Genomic DNA, 17,494 nt, shown 5'->3' with positions numbered 1-17,494 from the left:
CTCTTTGTAACTTTTGCTGCTCGCGCCATTTACAGCTCTCCGACTAGAGTCGGCTCCTCAGTCTCTTTTAGTCGTTGGCTCGGTTACAATATTGCGCGCGCGTCTTTGCCGTTGCCGACATTTTACTTTTGTGCTTGTGTTTGCGTCTTGTGTGTTTTTTCGTTCCGCTTTACTTTTAAGCGCAATTGGATTAAGCGCGTATATTCAGTTAGCTACTAAACGAGTTCTTTTCAATACAAATGTAAGTAAAGGATTATTTATACTCTAGTGTATGTACAGACATGTATGTATACATAATAAAGTGAAAACAAAACACGTCTCGTCTCACGCAGGCGCCGTGCATTCACCTTTGACTTGACTGCTAACATGAAAATTATGTTTTGGCCTAGCAACCTACTCTTAGCTGCATTGCTTAATACCATCAACAATAACAACAACAACTGCATCTTCAACCAGTTTCTGTAATTTGGGTCACAAGCAAGCCCCTCTTTTCCATTTTCCACTCATATGCGCAGCCGCTTGGAAACTTGTTGTGAAAAACAGAAAGAGAGGGCGCAAATATAAAAACAATTATTACAAAACAGTGTGTTGCTGTTGATATTTATTTTCTTGTTTATTTCAATTTTATTTGCTGATTCGCACGCTAAACCAGGTTCAAAGTCCAAAAACTACACATCGTCTCGCGCTCAGTTGAGTGGGTGAACGCGAAAGCTCGTTGAGAGACAAAGTCTCAAGCACAGCATTGTAAACATCTGTAAAATACTTATACATACGTAGAAATCACATATACACGCGCATAATGGCAGGCCAGCAGGTGTTGGTGTGTGTGTACATGCGAGTGTGTATGGCAGCGCTCAGTAAGCTAATTGAAAAGACAACAATAAATGGCTAGACCTGTTGTAAATATCATGTACAAAAAATCAAAACAAATGGTTTTTCTATCAAAGTTTAATTAATTTGTATTCCATTTCTTTTTGATCAGACATTTTGCAATTGTTTTGTATTTATTACAATTTAATTTTATTTGGGCTTGTTTACACTATCGACTCACTTCAGCGAGCACTTGTGAATGATATGCGAAAGCGTGGCAGATTCGAGTTTGAAATTGACTTAACGGGTTCACTCCCCTCAGTGGCTGACGCCGTTGCTCGCTCCGCATTTTAAGTTGTGTTCACAGTTCAAAGTCCAAGCTCAATTGTTTTTAACGTGGCTGTGGCACATGCCGATTGTACGACTCAAAAATGTTTACGTTTTCTCAAGGCTGAACTATAAAATCCATATATATTTTTTTTAAATTTCACTTTATCGTTCAATAACTTGAGGGGAGCTTAAGGTATCAAAGACTCCTACGAATTTCTGATAAGGCCGAATTCGGCCAAACTGTCTGATAACCGGCTTTTGTTGTCTGCGACGAAGTTCCAACTAGACTCCTGCAGTGCGTCACAAATTGTTGGAAGTTTATTTCGTAGTAAAATTTGGCAATATCTTAGAATTTGGCATATCAATCCGCGTGCCGCCGCTTATCTTCTAATTTATTGCGTTCTAGTTTATGGCACTTGCTAAATTTGCGAGACAGCAAAATTTCAATTGAACTTTAGACAGGCTGCTAATGCGATAAAAAACACACACATTGAAAACTAAACTTATATCTTATCGCTACCTTTTAAAAAACTATTTATAATGTCAAAAGATCAGATCTCACAGGGGGCCTCTAGCAGAGCGAACTACTTTATATAAGTCGACTGATAAGCTAAACTATTGATAAATATAACAACAAAAGCACTATCAGTGTCGGTTTCTTGAGTTTTAGTTGAAAAACGAAACCTCAAGGGCGAAAAGTTTATGTTACTTTATATATATATAGATATATGTATGTCTATTGAAAAGCAAAATCTTAAATTGGAAAGCGTTTATTAAATTGTTTACTATTCTATAGGTTTGTTAAACAAGATAGGATTGTTAGATTGAGGTTGACAATGATTAAACAGCTTGTCATAGTTAAAGAACTTACATTTTCGAAATTACATGCATTTGTTTAAGCTATTGTAGTTTCAATCTCGAGAGAGTCATATATTATGGATAGAAATTTGTTAGCGAGAGAGTTAAAGTTTAGAGAAAAAGTAGTTTTAAAATTAATTTAAAATTCAATGAATTGTTTATTAAGCGAATAATATATATATATATATATATATATATATATGTATGTCTAATAGGGGTATTCTGCTCCAAATATTTCAAGATTCAAATTTTGTAACCTTTTGAAATTGAATCAATTATACTAAAAATCTGATTACTGATCAAAATGCATCTATTTGTCTGTTGCAAACAGTTGCACAACAATATCATACCCTGCAATGGGTACAGGGTATAGAAAGACACTTGTATAGCTGCTCTACCTGCCCTGCCCTGTCCTGTCTTGGGCTTGTTTAGCTATAGGAATGATATATATATATACAAAAATATTTTGTACCACGTCTATGCTGTCCGGCGACAGTTCAAAGTGCAGAAAGTCTAAATATAAGCCCAACATGTATTAGTTGTAGCATTTCAATCAGTTAGTGTGATAAACGTATTATATATGTGCCGCAATAATTTCCCGGCTTCCCGGCAAACAATCCACATTTCAGTTCTCGCGCTATTCCATAAATCCGCAGTCAGTGCTATGCCATATATTATATTTATAGTTGGACAACAACACACACAAATATATATATATATATATTTATTTAAGTATACTTGTGTGCTTGTATTTAAATGTATTTGTTGGTCGCTGAAGGGGGTGTGTGTTTGCATAAGATGGAAATGCCTTGGGTCAATTTATTGATATGCGCAAGGCGTTACAGATCTATATATATACATGCATACATATCATACATATATAGTATATGTATTGCATTGGAATATACTATGTATAGTTATTGTTAAATTTGTATCGTTTCGCCGGTCGGTTAAGAGTCTCTCAGATATTCTTCTGGGTGCTGCGAGCCCCTCTTTTTATACCCTGTACTCAATGCAAAGCGAGTAGTATGAAACGCGGGTAGAAAATAATAAAACTCTGGAATTGATCTAGCTTAATTGTCCCCATAGATAGAAAATAAGCAAAGCTATAAATGTCAAATTGTATATATGTGTTCTTCAATAGTATAACATAAAATGGAATATATAATTTGTATAAGAAATTAATTTTTTTATAATATAATAGTTTATATGCTCATACCTGCAAAACTTGAAACAGAAATTGTTCAAATATGGCATATACACATTTTATATTATGTATATGGTCCGCTCAGTTCTAAGTACAGGGTATCTACAGGTCGATCGCCACTCCGAGCACTCTTCTTTCTTTGTTTTTCCTAGCTGTGACGCAGCAGCGACACACTCTAGCGATGTCTTATGTGCGTTTCTAGCTCTATCTGTATCTGTATCTGTATCTGTATCTGTTGCTATAGATGTAAATGTATCTGTGCCTGTAGCTGTATCTGTGACTGTTGCCGGCGACGGCTGTTTGCTTTGGCGAGACCCCATGCGCAGCGCTTGCCACGAAGTGGAATCAGTTGACGCTCTGCGCTCAAGCGATCAAGTCGTTTCGTTCATCTTCTCTATTCTCGTACCGCTCGAAAAGTATCTGAAAACAGAACAAAAACAGAAAAACACAAAAACTATCCACTTGCTATTCGTATAGGGCGGCAAAGTGAAAAAAGTGCAATTAGCTGATTTAATTGAATTAAACCGTTTACTAATTTATCAAAACAAACACAACTACAAGAACAACAACACAAAGGTTTGTTTCTCTTTTTTTCACCTCAACAAATTGAAGGTCACCAAATTGAAATACAAACAAGAAAAAGAGCTAAAAAACCAAATGAATTTCTGCATTTCAATGCATTTTCTTGCGGCTTACGTTGCATACCTTTTGCTTTTCCCCGCCCCATTCAGTTCTCTGTGCCACTTAAAGACTGTCTACACAATGCACAAACACACACACACACACATATATATATATATAAATATATATATATATATATATTCTCGCCTTTTCGAGGGCCTGATAAGCGAGCACGACACAACTCTTATCAGCGCACTTTGAGATTTGTTTTATATAGTTTGAATTTTCTTGATTATATAAAAAACTCTTTACACAGAGAGGCTTCTAAATATATATATAAAACGAAAAAAAGATTGCAAAAAAAATAAAATTAAATAAAATGGCAAAGAGCGCAAGACAAACAAAATTAAAAAGAGTGGACTTTGTACCTTCGTGACCAACGCAAAATAAATGAAACAGTTGGAATGAGCAACTACAAGACATTTATATCTGGCTTGACTGTGTGGCCCTCAGTTTCATAAACAACAACAAGTGAATTTAAATATATTTTTGTGTGCAGACATAAATATGTAAAAGCCGGTAGCGATCGTCTAGCACAAATATTACGCATACGTAGCAGCACGCATACGCCGCGTAGACGCCTAATCAAATGTGGGTCACATAAACACCAATACACACACAGCGCTTGTGTGTGTGTGTGGGATCTTTGTTGTGCTGTTGTTTATTATTATTGTTGCTCGTGCTGCATTGGCCTTCAGCTGGGTTCCGCTCTTTGTGTCGAGTTCAAGTCAAGGCTTATGCTTAGACAGAAAACAACTTTTCAAGTTTGCCTTGCTTATATGCACAGGCAACTCATAAATTTAATGACCTATCACTGCCTTATAAGATCCACACACACACACTCAGAGAATTTTCATAAGCAATTAGTATGCACACAATCAATGCAAATAGCTCTCGCGAAACACTTGATAATTGAAGCTCACTTCTAGAACAAAAAGTGACTGCGGTTTTATTTCATTTATTGCTTCAAGCAAGTGCCAATGGAAGTGCTCAGCAGACTTATAGACAGACAATCAATGGCTAATGATTCCGCGTCTGCCTGTTCACTGCGCCGCCACAGACTCTGTTTTTTTTTTGATTTTACAGCTTGGGGCCATCTTTTGTGCATGTTGGGGGTTATCGCTAGTTGTGCGGTTCGTGACGTCAATCAGCAGTAGCTGGCGCATTTGTTATGACATCGCCTTGCTGCTGCCTGCACTCTATAATTAATAAAGCTTAGGCGCGGATTGAAAAACAATTGCCTAAGCCCTGCGCCATATTAAAGTGCAACATTCTAAGGCTAGCAACGGCGACTAAGTTGCATTTAGCGGTTCACGCACTAAAGTCGTTTATATTTTTTAAACTATTTTAAAAATGTGTACAGAATTAGATATTTACTATGCTGCGTGTGCATGTTTATTGGCTTAGGGAATAAATTAGAGAAAAATAATTTTGTAAATAAAGACATATGACTAAATATTTAGAAAAAGAGAAAGAGCTTAAGCTATTTATCTTATCAGAGATGCAACGTAAAGAAAGCTTTCATTACTCTCCTAATTACCTAAGTTAACATCTTTATTGCTTTTCTATGCCATTTTCTCTTTCTGCTTTATAGTCAGCTTGCTTGCCTTCAAATAACTCTATGAAAGAGTCAAACATTAGAGTCTCAAACTTGAAAAAGTCATTGCCATTCTCTGGCATGCTCATCACAGCTTAACACTGTTAATATATGTAAAAATATGTATTTATATATATATGTATATCCAGCAATTAAATATATTAACTGATTCATGCAAAATACGCTGACGATTCAGTATATTAGCCGCCCTTATCAGCTTAATTAATTAAGTCCGAAAGCGAGCAATAAACTAGCTGGCCAAATCCGTAAGCAGAGCTAATAACTAAATAATAATGTACTCGATAATGCGCGCATTTAAATATAAACTAGTACAATCAATATATTTTGTGATTAACACTTGATCCTATCTAATCTAATCCATATTTGCAGCGCCATTTGGTAGAGACCACCACCAGCAGCAGCAGCAGCAGCAGCAGCAGCAGGTATGGCTGAAGCTCATTCAGCCGTCGCCTTCTCGTTTGCGATCACGCACGAGGGCTTCGACATCAACTATGACCACGAGGTGCTCAATCTCGTATTGTCGTCGGGCGTGCGCTCGTGGAAGAAGCGTGTGGCACGTGCCAGGGTAAGATTAACAAGCAATAAGCCAGTCTCTATAAATCAATATAATATATCTATATCGTTATCTTTCAGAATGGCATACGGAACGGCGTTTATCCGGCTCACATACAAAGTCTGTGGCTAATCACGGCCATCGCGCTGGGCCTGCACTTTGCCGGCTATCAGGCGCCCTTCAACCTGACCAACAAAATCCTCGTCTATCTGCCCAGCAATACAATGAATTGGCAGATCACTGCCTGCTTCCTGACTGCACTGACCGTGTGGCTTTCCATATGCTTTACGATGCGCTATACGCTCAAGCTGCTGCTCATGTACAAGGGCTGGATGTATGAGTCGCGAGCGCCGGGCAGTCGTGTCTCCTTGCCCACCATGCTCTGGGTGGGTGTGGTGCGTGTGCTTTCCAGCTGGAATAAGCCGGGCCTCTATAGTTTTCAGGGCTCGCTGCCACGCCTACCGCTGCCCTCTGTGCACGATACGATGACGCGCTATTTGCGCTCCGTGCGGCCGCTGCTCGATGATGAGAACTATGAGCGCATGCAGGGCTTGGCCAACGAGTTCGAGCAGACAATTGGCAAGAAGCTGCAACGGTATCTGCTGCTCAAGAGCTGGACATCCACGAACTACGTGTCGGATTGGTGGGAGGAGTATGTCTATCTGCGCGGTCGCAGTCCATTGTGTGTGAACAGCAATTTCTATGGCACCGATGCCATCTTCATGAATCTCACCAACGTGCAGTCGGCCCGTGCCGCCAATGTCATCTCGCTGCTGCTTAACTTCCGGCGTCTGATCGAGCATCAGGAGCTGCAGCCCATTATGGTGCAGGGCATGATTCCGCTCTGCTCGTGGCAATATGAGCGCACATTCAACACGGTGCGCGTGCCTGGTCTGGAAACGGATCGCATCGTTCACTATCGCGACTCCAACCACATTGTGGTGCTGCACAAAGGCTGCTACTACAAGATGCTCATCTACTACAAAGGACGCATTCTGCGCCCCTGTGAACTGCAAGTGTAAGTCTAACCAAGCCAGTTGGCATATTCGGTCAAGGCTCACCTGTACTTATGTTTCATTCACAGTCAAATCAAGGAAATACTCGAGTCAAAGGCCACACCCTTGGAGGGCGAGGAGCAACTGGCCGCTTTGACTGCCTGGAATCGCTCCAAGTGGGCCGAGGCACGCAACACATTCTTCTCATATGGCCCCAACCACATTGCGTTGCGCACAATTGAGTCGGCTGCCTTTGTGCTCTCCCTGGATGATGAGCCGTTCGAGTTTGATCTGAAACGTCCCGAGCTGCTCGACTCATTTGGCAAGAAGCTGCTCCATGGCAATGGCTACAATCGTTGGTTCGACAAGTGCTTCACCGTCTGCGTGGGCAACAATGGGCGCGTAGGCTTCAATGCCGAGCATACTTGGTAAATATTTGCGGATCAATGTGCATCATTTTCTTATAGTCTATAGTTTATGGTATATGTAAGTCCGATCGTTTGTCTGCTCTATCAACTACGACTATGACTGCTCTATAAGTAACTCCAAATATGTGTGATGATATATAACTAGCTTCTATTATTAATGATATATGACTATTATGTAGGAAAGTGTTTAGTTAGCCTTGAAAATGAATCGACTTCGGCATGCCGAAGGTAAATATTTTTTATTTTTCAGTAACTATAAATTAATAAATATTATGTAAAAAGGTCCGACGCTGCGATCGCCTCACACATGTGGGAGAATCTGATCATTGATGATATTGAAAGCGATGGGTAAATGCACCGACAATACATATTAATATATATACAGTATATACAGCATTAGCTGGTGTCGGTTGGCGGTTGTATATTATAGATACACAAATATATATATATACATATATACATCTATATTATATAACAGATTACTACCATATCATTTGCATTTTAACCTTGGTTGTGGCTTAATCAATTGTATTTATGAATTTTTTATAGGGCGGACGCACCGGTTATGGGACATCTATGGGAATATATATTTGGTGATGATATTGAAGGGTAATGCTAAATTCCAACACAAGAAAAGCAGACTAATCCAATTACTGTTATATAAATTGATTCAATCAATAACTCCAAATGGTCTCAAGACTCTCCAGACGAGTTGTTCTGATTGATCTATTAAATAAACCTACTCTTAGCTTGACTAACTTCTATCAGCCTAACTAACATTGATATATAACCCATAACATAACATAATGCTCTACTAATTCCCATTCCATATATATATATATATATATATATGTACTTCATTAGATATGATGAGACAGGCAATACGAAGGGCATTCCAGAGTTCACGCCGCCCACGCCCACGCGTCTGCATTGGGACCTGAAACCGTGTCTGCCACAGATCGAAGAGGCTACCATCTGTGCCACGAAACTGATCAATGAACTCGATCTGCGCATCCTGGTGCACCAGGAGTACGGCAAGGGCTTCATGAAGAAGTGCCGTCTCTCGCCTGATGCCTTCATACAAATGGCATTGCAGTTGGCCTATTATCGGGATGCGGGACGTTTCTCGCTGACCTATGAGGCATCGATGACGCGCCTTTTCCGCGAGGGACGCACTGAAACTGTGCGCCCTTGCACCATAGAATCATCAGCATGGGTCAAGGCCATGGAGAATCCAAACACAACGGTAGGTGTATAGTGCTTCATGCCAGCCAAGTTATATACAATATCTTTCTATATATCTTACAGAACGATGAGCGCGTGGAGCTGCTAAAGAAAGCCTGCGATCGCCATCAGCTGGGCTATCAGGATGCCATGTGTGGAAAAGGCATTGATCGCCATCTGTTCTGCTTGTATGTTGTCTCAAAATACCTGGAAGTGGATTCGCCCTTCCTCAACGAGGTGCTCAGCGAACCCTGGCGCCTGTCCACTAGTCAAACGCCACACGGCCAGACGCCCAAAATGGATTTAAAGAAGCATCCAAATTGCATCAGCGCCGGCGGTGGCTTTGGCCCCGTAGCAGATGATGGCTATGGTGTCTCCTATATCATAGCCGGTGAAAATTTAATCTTCTTCCATATCTCAGCTAAGAACACGTGCCCCCAAACGGTGCGTAAATAATCATAGGGCATTTGAATAATTGTAACTAATATAATAATACAATTGCAGGATGTGCACCGGTTCTCAAAGAATATTTGCCAGGCTCTGGCCGACATCCGCAGCATGTTCGAGCAGCATATGAAGGATCATCCGAAGCCAGCCAAGTCCATCACGAATGGCGTCTCTAAATAATTATTAGTCCTATTTGTAGCGGAACTCGTGCGAGATTCTTGTTAGCATTTGTTTTTACTTCTCTAGTTACTTGTTTTAACAATCATCAAGCATATTGTCTATTCTAAGTTTTCAATTTAAGTGCAAAAGTGTTCCGAAAGAAAAAACGTTTTAAATCAAAATTCACGCGAAATAAGCAATGCAATCATATATATATATATATACAATTAACTGATCAATTTGTGTGACAACGTGGCTGATTTATAAGTTTTAGTTTTAGCAGCTTCTGCACAATTTGCTGTTTCTCAATTAATTAGTTTGTAAATGAGTGAAAAAATATGATCATTGTAACTTAATGCTAGTTAAAAAATATATATATTTATATATATAAGTCTAGTAGAATCCATATCCGTATTTATCACGCTGCAAGCGGATTGGCATGAATGGTTACTCCATTAATTTTCTTATCCACATGCGGACGATAGTTTTTTGGATTGACGGGTAGCTTTTCCAGCTCATCGAGTGCATCGAAGCCGTCGATAACACGACCAAAGAGCGTATATTTTAGATCTAGGTTTGGTTGCGCAGCGTACGTAATGAAAAACTGGCTGGCATTGGCATTGGGACCATTATTTGCCATTGAAACCATTCCTCTGTCCGTGTGCTATAATTAAGAATCTGTAGTATTGATAGCGCTTACATTTGGTATATCTACCTTTACAGTCTCCTTAAACTCGTCATCGAACTTGGTGCCCCATATGGACTGTCCATTTTTCCCAGTATTTGTAGGATCACCGGTTTGCACAATGAAGCCCTTGATGTTCCTTATAAAGCAGCAGCCGCTATAGTAGTCACTCGCGCATAGAGCCAGGAAATTCTCGCAGGCTTTGGGGCATGCTTCACAAAAAAGCTCAATCTTAATGTCACCCACGTCGGTGTGCAGTGTAACAGACTGAAATACATAACAATTAACATTATATTCACAAAAACGCGGCGTTTGTTTACCATTTTAGCAGCTGATTTGAAATTCGACTTCGAAAAACATTAAGTTGGCTGCCATTGCATGCGATACATCGTTAAAATTGACTCTGATATGTATTCGATTTGTGTTATCGATTAGTGTCTGGTAACTAGCCATGCAACAATGTTTTTCTGTTGTTGCACATCGCTGTCTGAGTTTTGAGCGGGAAGAGTCTAGCATTCGCCGCGATAAAATTAAACCTAAGTAAGTTTATTAATTAAAATAATTATGAAGTGCAAAATACCCGAAATTTCTTGGCACAATCGGGACCCGGTGCTGAGTGTAGATATACAATCAAATAGTCAGGGATTAACAGCACCCGCAACTTGCCGTCTCGCCTCGGGCGGCACCGACGCTCACGTCCTCATTTGGTACGTAAATCAAATTAAGGAGGGCGAGGCCGAGAGCGTTGAACTGGAATTGGCAGCGGACTTGGCGAGGCATCAGCGTGCAGTTAACGCAGTGCGCTGGTCACCCAATGGCGAACTGCTCGCATCTGGCGACGATGAAAGTGTTGTCTTCATTTGGAAACAAAAAGCAGAGCACGAAGTAGTTAACATTGTGGATGCGGATGGCAATTGTGAACAGGATCGTGAAGTTTGGCTGACTTTGAAGGTGTTGCGTGGCCATCGGGAGGATGTCTACGATCTGAGCTGGGCGCCCAATTCGATGTTTCTGATCACCGGCTCAGTGGATAACACGGCTATGTTATGGGATGTGCACAAGGGCAAGTCCCTGGCCATATTGGACGATCACAAGGGTTATGTGCAAGGCGTGGCATGGGACCCATGCAATCAGTTTATAGCTACGATGAGCACCGACAGGTGAGTGATTGTCTACTTTAAATTATATAAATATTTATTTATTTACTATTTAATGCCAGGCATTTGCGGGTTTTCGACGCTAACACGAAACGCGTTTTGCATCGCGTAAACAAGTCTACGCTGCCCGTTAAGGAGGGGCATGAGCTACATGGCCGTAGTATACGCTTATATCATGATGGCACACTGCAAACCTTTTTTAGACGCCTCTGCTTTACACCCGACGGCAAGCTGCTGTTCACGCCTGCAGGCGTGACCGACTACGATGGGGTGTTAAAGCCAACGCATACAACATATGGCTACAGTCGCTACGATCTGAGTAAGCCGGCTTTCGTGCTGCCCTTTCCCAATGAATACACCGTTGCTGTGCGCTGCTCACCTGTGTTGTACCGTCTGCGACCGTACGATGCGGAAAAGAATCCACCGATGATAACACTGCCATATCGTATGATCTATGCGGTGGCCACCAAGAACTCTGTGTTCTTCTACGACACACAGCAGGCGGTGCCTTTTGCCATCGTCTCGAATATTCATTACACACGATTGACTGATCTAACCTGGTCGAATGATGGCAATATCTTGATTGTATCCAGCACCGATGGATTTTGCTCCGTGCTGACCTTCAGCGATAAGGAACTGGGTGAACGATATGAAGACATGGATGCAGTGCTGTGCGCTGCAGCCAAATCATCGGAGAATTTGCCCCAGCGGAATCGTAAGATCAAAAGGCAAAAGCTGCGCAAAAACTCATTGGATGAATCGTCTAAGCGGAAACCGTTGCAAGACAAAACGAAAGCAAATAATATTGCAGCCAAGCCCAGCGTGGGTAAAGCAAATGAGTGCAATGAGAGTGCAGAGACTGACTTGGAAGTAGACAATGATTCGTCCATGCAGAGCAGCGGCTCGGCCAACGTAGCGATCAGTCCCAAGCCTGTAGTCAAGGCAGATGCGAAGCCAACGCCTATTGCTTTCAGGCGTTCGCCACGCAAGACGACGGAGCCCCAACCAATTGCAATTCGTCGAAAAGTCAAAGAAGCCACGCCCACTGCAGCACCCATCGAGATTGCTGTGAAGCGGAAAGCCACTGATGATGCTGAGCCTTTGCCGAACAAGCCCAAGCAGCCAATTGTTGTGCTAGGGAAGCCTATTGAGGCAGTGCTCGATAAGGAGATCATAAGCTCGGATGAGAAATTCGAGTCGCCAGAGAAGAAATCCAGGCCTGCAACGCCCATACAGGTGCGCAGATTACCGCGCACGCCAGGCAGCAGCAGCAGCAACACTAAAACGCCTAAATCAGTGCCTCATGCCACGCCAATTGCAGTGCGACGTACGCCAAGGGTGCTCATTGAAGCGCCCGTCGTGAATACGCCTGTGGTCGTCGAGGAGGCCATGGATGCCTGGCCGCTTGCCATGGAGGATGTAGTTCCATTTCCAAAAGAAAAGTCGCCCGGTAAAAAGGCGGAAGCGAATACGCAACTGGCCATCAGCGAGGTGACCATTGAGCGAACCGAGGATATGCGATTGGTCTACGAGGATACACAAGAGGAGACACCAACACCCGTTAAGAAGGGTACACCTGCCAAGAAAGGTACGCCTGTTAAGGCAGCAGCAATTCCTGCCAAGGAAGAAGCAACGGCCGCTGCAAGAACAGCCACGTTGGTTGCCTCGCCAAAGCCCAGCACGCCCAAAGGCAAGACGCCGAGACGCGTTTCCTTGCGCACCATTTCGACGCCCAAGTCAAAAAAGAAACTTTTGGATTAGAAATATTTAGCATATAACAAATCTAGACTTAGCCTCAACAGATTTATATAGCATAAGATTATTACAATTGGTTTTTAGCTACCTTTTTAGTTCTTAGACCCACTCTTAATATTATAATAAAATGCACATAAACACGCAAACGAATGTGAGAGAGCTGATGGAGCTGTTTCCTGCCTTCTAGATGAACGATCATACGTTTCGACTGGTCCATGGGCGACAGCAGCTGCAGTCTCTTGGCTGCTCCAAGGATTTGCTGACTAAGCCAATATTTGCAGGAGCTTCAGTTTTGCTAATTGATGAAGCTAAAGCCAAGTTGGATGACTACGTGAAGCCACTTCGCCAAAAGATAGAGACTCAACTCATTCTTGTGCTGGTGGCTACGCGTCAACGTTTGCATGAACTGCGAGCGCAGTTCGAAAAGGAGCCTGGCAGCCGGCAGGACATCTTTGAATTCGAGCACGATGAAACTCAGCTGCTGTTCAGGCGAAATGGCTTGTGGCTTGCGACCACAGCGCAGCTTGTTGAACTGCAGCTGCCCAAAGATGTTCACTTCAGCACAATAGTATTTGATGAGCTGGAAAAGCTGCAGGCTTATGGCGGCAGTTGCTTTCAGACGCTCAAGCTGGAATTATTGCAGATGTACAGCAGGCCACAGCTAGTGGTGACCTCTCGCTTGTGGTTGGCTGCGCAAATGAAAGAACTTTTACAGCATGCTCAGCAGCCGTTGGTTTTAATCAAGGAGCCACTAGAGGCAGCTGTCTATGGAGGATTGCAACTGAAAGTGGAGCTGGGCGAAACTTTAACAGAGCAGCTGCAGCAGCTAATGGATTACTTGGTGTTGCAATCTCCTAAAAGGCAGCGTACCTTGATCTATTGCTCAGGTGACAGTGATTTCCAGCTGCTACAGCAGCGATTGCCTAAGGATAATTACTTGTTGCATCGCGCTCGACAGGATATGGGCCGCCTGGAGCTCTGGCAGCAGCAGGTAAATAACCTGAATAGAATATGTTTTTTATTTTATTATATATATTTTTTTGTCTTCTAATCCCACAGCTAACGGGCAAAGTTTTGTTGCTGCGCAACCATTCGCCCGAGCTGCTTGTGGACAACGTTCAGTCTCTCATACACTTCAACATGCCCGCGACTTGGAGTCAGTTTAGAAAATCGTTTGCAGTGCTCAAAAATCAAATACCCAATATGCTGCTGGATACCATGGAGCAGCAGCAGGAGCAGAAGTTACATTCGCTCATACTGCTCAACAAACAAAGTCAACGCATGTTGCCACAGTTGATAGAATTCATGCAACAGCATGGCCAGCCCATCAACGAGCTGCTAAGCACGGCACATGCGCAGCTGCAGGCGACACGCGAGGCAACCTTAGTGTCGCGTCAGTGCGTGATTTGTCCGATGTTATTGTTAAATGGACGTTGCCTTAAGCCTACCTGCCAATATCGTCATACGCTGTCAGTTAGAGATGCGAACTGTGCGACTGTACCAACAGCTGGATATATGCGTTTTCAGCTGCTTAAGGTGAGTTGATGCAGCGGAGGGTTGTAAATATTTGTAAGACTAATGGGAATTTATAAGGAAATAAAATGTGAGGCTCCCAAACTCGGGCACTATAAGGCGAAGTATTTTTAATTATATAAGTTTCAGTTTAAGTATAACTTTTGGTAATTAACTTCGTTTGCTTCAGATCTGCACGCCGTCACACTTTGCGGCACGTCTGCTGGCGCACAGATCCTCAATGGAAAGCACCTGGCACACGCTGGCCATGCAGCAGCAATATGAAGACTTGCAGCAGGAGCTAAGCAACTACTATGCCATGCCAGAGCATCGTGTGGTACCCACAATTGAACAGTTGCAACAGATTTGCGTGCGTCAAATGGATAGCAATAGTTACGAGCGTGTTTGCGCCACCTTTGTGCCAGCTGCTGTTACTCCTACTGCTGCCAATGATTTGACTGTGCGCATCAAGCATTTGGACTTGAGTACGGTCATCTATCATGCAAAGCTGTCAGAGCTGCTTGTCTGCCCACAGGCGTGGCAGCAAATCAAGCCAATGGCTCTAGATGTGCGTCTAATTGGCTGGCTGCCCTACAATGGCGAAGAGATTTGGCAGAGCAGCGACATAGCAGCAATTGCTGAGCTACTGCAGCACAATGGCAGCTATGAATGTAGCGTCGTCGCTGCTTTAGCACAAACAATCTTTGTGGACGAGCTGCAAGTGGAGACAGCTTCTTATACGGAGCAGCTGCACCGGCAAAAACTGGGCAGATTCGATGCTAAGGCAAAGCAACGCTTAGAACAGTTAGTGAATGCTATTGATAAATGAATTTAATTATAAAAAAATGTAAATATAATAATATAAATATAAAATATAAAAGGAAACGCAACAACGGATGGAATTGGAATAAATGTAAAATATTTTGATGAGAAATAGAAATAGAAAATATGCAGAATCTATTTACAATGTGAGAAGCATTAAAGATCAGCTAAAATGCTTAATTGATTAATGATTAATAAAATTATATTGAAAAAATTATATAAAATTAATATATTTAAATTAATGCAAATGATATGAAAAGAAAAGTTGCCAAGCATGTTTTCTGATTTTTAATTTAATTTTTATTTAAATTTTTAGATGATCTAACATTTTGAGTTTCTTTTACATACAAACATTTTGTGTTTTGGTTTATTTTGTCATTTATTTTGTATTTGCTTTTATTATAATTATAATCATAATTATATATATATATATATATATATATATATATATATGTATATATATATATTAAATTTGTAATTCAACGATTCAATTTCATTATGTTTGTCACGTTAGTAATTTGTTTATAGTTTTCCGTTTTGCTTACTTTGCTCGTTTCACATTTAAAAACTGCTGCTCAAGGGCTTGGTTCATACATAGTTCGTACACGAGGAATGCAAAATATATAATTTATATCATTAGAAATATGATTTGAATTTCGCTTTTTGTTGCTTAAACTCTTCAAACATGAGAAATGACGAATTTATTTTTTTTTTTTTTTAATATATAGAGCGCAACAACAAAAGCAATTCGAATTGGACTAACAAATTCGGATACAACATCTACAGTTTGTCTAGCTATAAACTCTGGTTCCATATTCCATCTAGCCAATCTTCAGCTCTACTTTGAACAATACATTTGCTGTTGCTCTTAATGTTTTGTTTTGTTAATTAATAAAATTTATTATAATTTGTTTTTTTTTTTTTTTTTTTTGTTAATCTTTGCACAAATCAAAGTTTTTTTATGTTTGTATCTTAAAAATGTTTAACTGCTATTAAAGTAATAGTTAATTTCTTTCACTGTTGTAGTGGTGCGGCTTGTGTATGTGTGTGGGTAAGGTGTGTGTGTGGGTGTTAAATATCGGAGCAAAAACTTCTTTGTATGAGCCGTTTTTAGAAAAATATGAAATATGCTTTTTGCTATGATTTGAATTTTAAATTTATTTTATGTAAAGTTTTCTTTTCGCATTTATGCAAAATCGTTTATTTATGGCATATGTAAATATGTATTTTGTATATTTGTTGTTTTATATTTATTCATATATATGTATGCAAAATTGTAGTTATTATTTTGTTAAGTTACAAACTTGAGCTAGACGATTCTTAAATTTGAAGAAAAAATTATATGCTTAAAAAAGAGGTTAATGAAATAGTTTATGTTTGCTTGTGGAGTTTTCATTTAGTTACATTATTTACGAGAAAAATATAGTACATATGTAAGTATGTCTATGTATGTATGTATTTATGTATGTATGCATTTTTTTCTTTCTATTTTCTTAGTTAAATGAATAATTTCCTGTTTGCTTGTTTTTTTGTTGTTCCATAATATTTATAAGTTACATCAGTTGTAGTTACAAATATTTGTTTTGTTTTCTTAGGTTTCTGTTTACTTGAATTTAAATGTTCAATAAATATATTTGATTTTACTTTTATATATATATATAGATATACATATATATATATAATTACATACAGTTTAGTCAACTTAGAAGAGTTCACAACGGCTCTCTCTCTCCTTCTCTCTTTTTGCTTGAGTGTGTGTGTTTGTGTGTGTGTGTGTGCTTAGCAGCATCCAATCAAAAATTTGTTCTTTATCTAATTTTATGTTTTTTTTTTTGCAGCTCTTTTAGCCAGCTGTAAGAGAAATTTTGCGCAGAATAAAGAGTTTGACTGTTTGTTTTGTTTTTGAATAAATAGTTTTTATTTGAAAATGATTTTTTTATATATTTTATTTTTTTTTGTATTTTGGTAGAATTTTACAAGTTGAATGGAAAATACATACGATAAATATTACAGTGTTTGTTGTGGTTGTGGTTTTTTTGTTTTTTTTTTTTTTTACTTTTTTTGTTTAGGTAGATTTAAGGAGTGTTAGGCTTATAAATCTGCCCATAGTATGGCATTCAACTGCAAAAGTATCTGGCAGATACCCAAGTATCTGCGACTCCTGCGTAGTTCGTACACTGGTTGTTGGTTGCAAGTGTATTTTGGTTGATTTGGATGAGTTATTGTTGTGAAGCAAAAATGTTTTCCAAATGT

General features: G+C 40.2%; 4 protein-coding genes across 5 annotated transcripts; 3 read left to right on the top strand and 1 right to left on the bottom strand.

Annotated features, from left to right (window-relative positions):
• The first annotated feature begins 56 nt into the window (after positions 1-56).
• Positions 57-9,513, top strand: LOC111599356 (carnitine O-palmitoyltransferase 1, liver isoform). Of its 2 annotated transcripts, none has more exons than XM_023315007.2 (8): positions 57-241; positions 5,874-6,069; positions 6,138-7,075; positions 7,142-7,480; positions 8,030-8,089; positions 8,345-8,726; positions 8,789-9,148; positions 9,209-9,513. In XM_023315007.2, exons 2-8 carry the CDS (start codon positions 5,929-5,931, stop codon positions 9,329-9,331), a joined length of 2,343 nt encoding a protein of 780 aa, XP_023170775.1. In that variant the 5' UTR covers positions 57-241; positions 5,874-5,928; the 3' UTR covers positions 9,332-9,513. The 2 variants fall into 2 exon arrangements, with proteins under 2 accessions (XP_023170775.1, XP_023170759.1); XM_023314991.2 differs by lacking the exon at positions 8,030-8,089 and adding an exon at positions 7,763-7,828.
• Positions 9,514-9,564: 51 nt separating this feature from the next.
• Positions 9,565-10,406, bottom strand: LOC111599400 (peptidyl-prolyl cis-trans isomerase-like 3). Its single transcript, XM_023315056.2, has 3 exons — positions 10,316-10,406; positions 10,026-10,262; positions 9,565-9,974 (listed from the first exon to the last, which is right to left on the bottom strand). Exons 1-3 carry the CDS (start codon positions 10,316-10,318, stop codon positions 9,729-9,731), a joined length of 486 nt encoding a protein of 161 aa, XP_023170824.2. The 5' UTR covers positions 10,319-10,406; the 3' UTR covers positions 9,565-9,728.
• A 56-nt stretch (positions 10,407-10,462) lies between these two features.
• Positions 10,463-13,071, top strand: LOC111599378 (chromatin assembly factor 1 subunit B). Its single transcript, XM_023315017.2, has 2 exons — positions 10,463-11,155; positions 11,215-13,071. Exons 1-2 carry the CDS (start codon positions 10,560-10,562, stop codon positions 12,911-12,913), a joined length of 2,295 nt encoding a protein of 764 aa, XP_023170785.2. The 5' UTR covers positions 10,463-10,559; the 3' UTR covers positions 12,914-13,071.
• Positions 13,072-13,094: 23 nt separating this feature from the next.
• On the top strand, positions 13,095-15,301 carry LOC111599388 (putative ATP-dependent RNA helicase BoYb). Its single transcript, XM_030225091.1, has 3 exons — positions 13,095-13,898; positions 13,967-14,443; positions 14,610-15,301. The coding sequence occupies exons 1-3, from the start codon at positions 13,095-13,097 to the stop codon at positions 15,246-15,248; spliced, it is 1,920 nt and encodes a 639-aa protein (XP_030080951.1). The 3' UTR covers positions 15,249-15,301.
• The last annotated feature ends 2,193 nt before the right edge of the window (positions 15,302-17,494 follow it).

Source organism: Drosophila hydei, unplaced genomic scaffold, assembly GCF_003285905.1.
Source record: "Drosophila hydei strain 15085-1641.00,03,60 unplaced genomic scaffold, DhydRS2 tig00008122-arrow-pilon, whole genome shotgun sequence".
Lineage (NCBI taxonomy): Eukaryota > Metazoa > Arthropoda > Insecta > Diptera > Drosophilidae > Drosophila > Drosophila hydei.
Note: the sequence above shows the minus strand (reverse complement) of the source record. Positions and strands in the feature narration are given on the sequence as shown.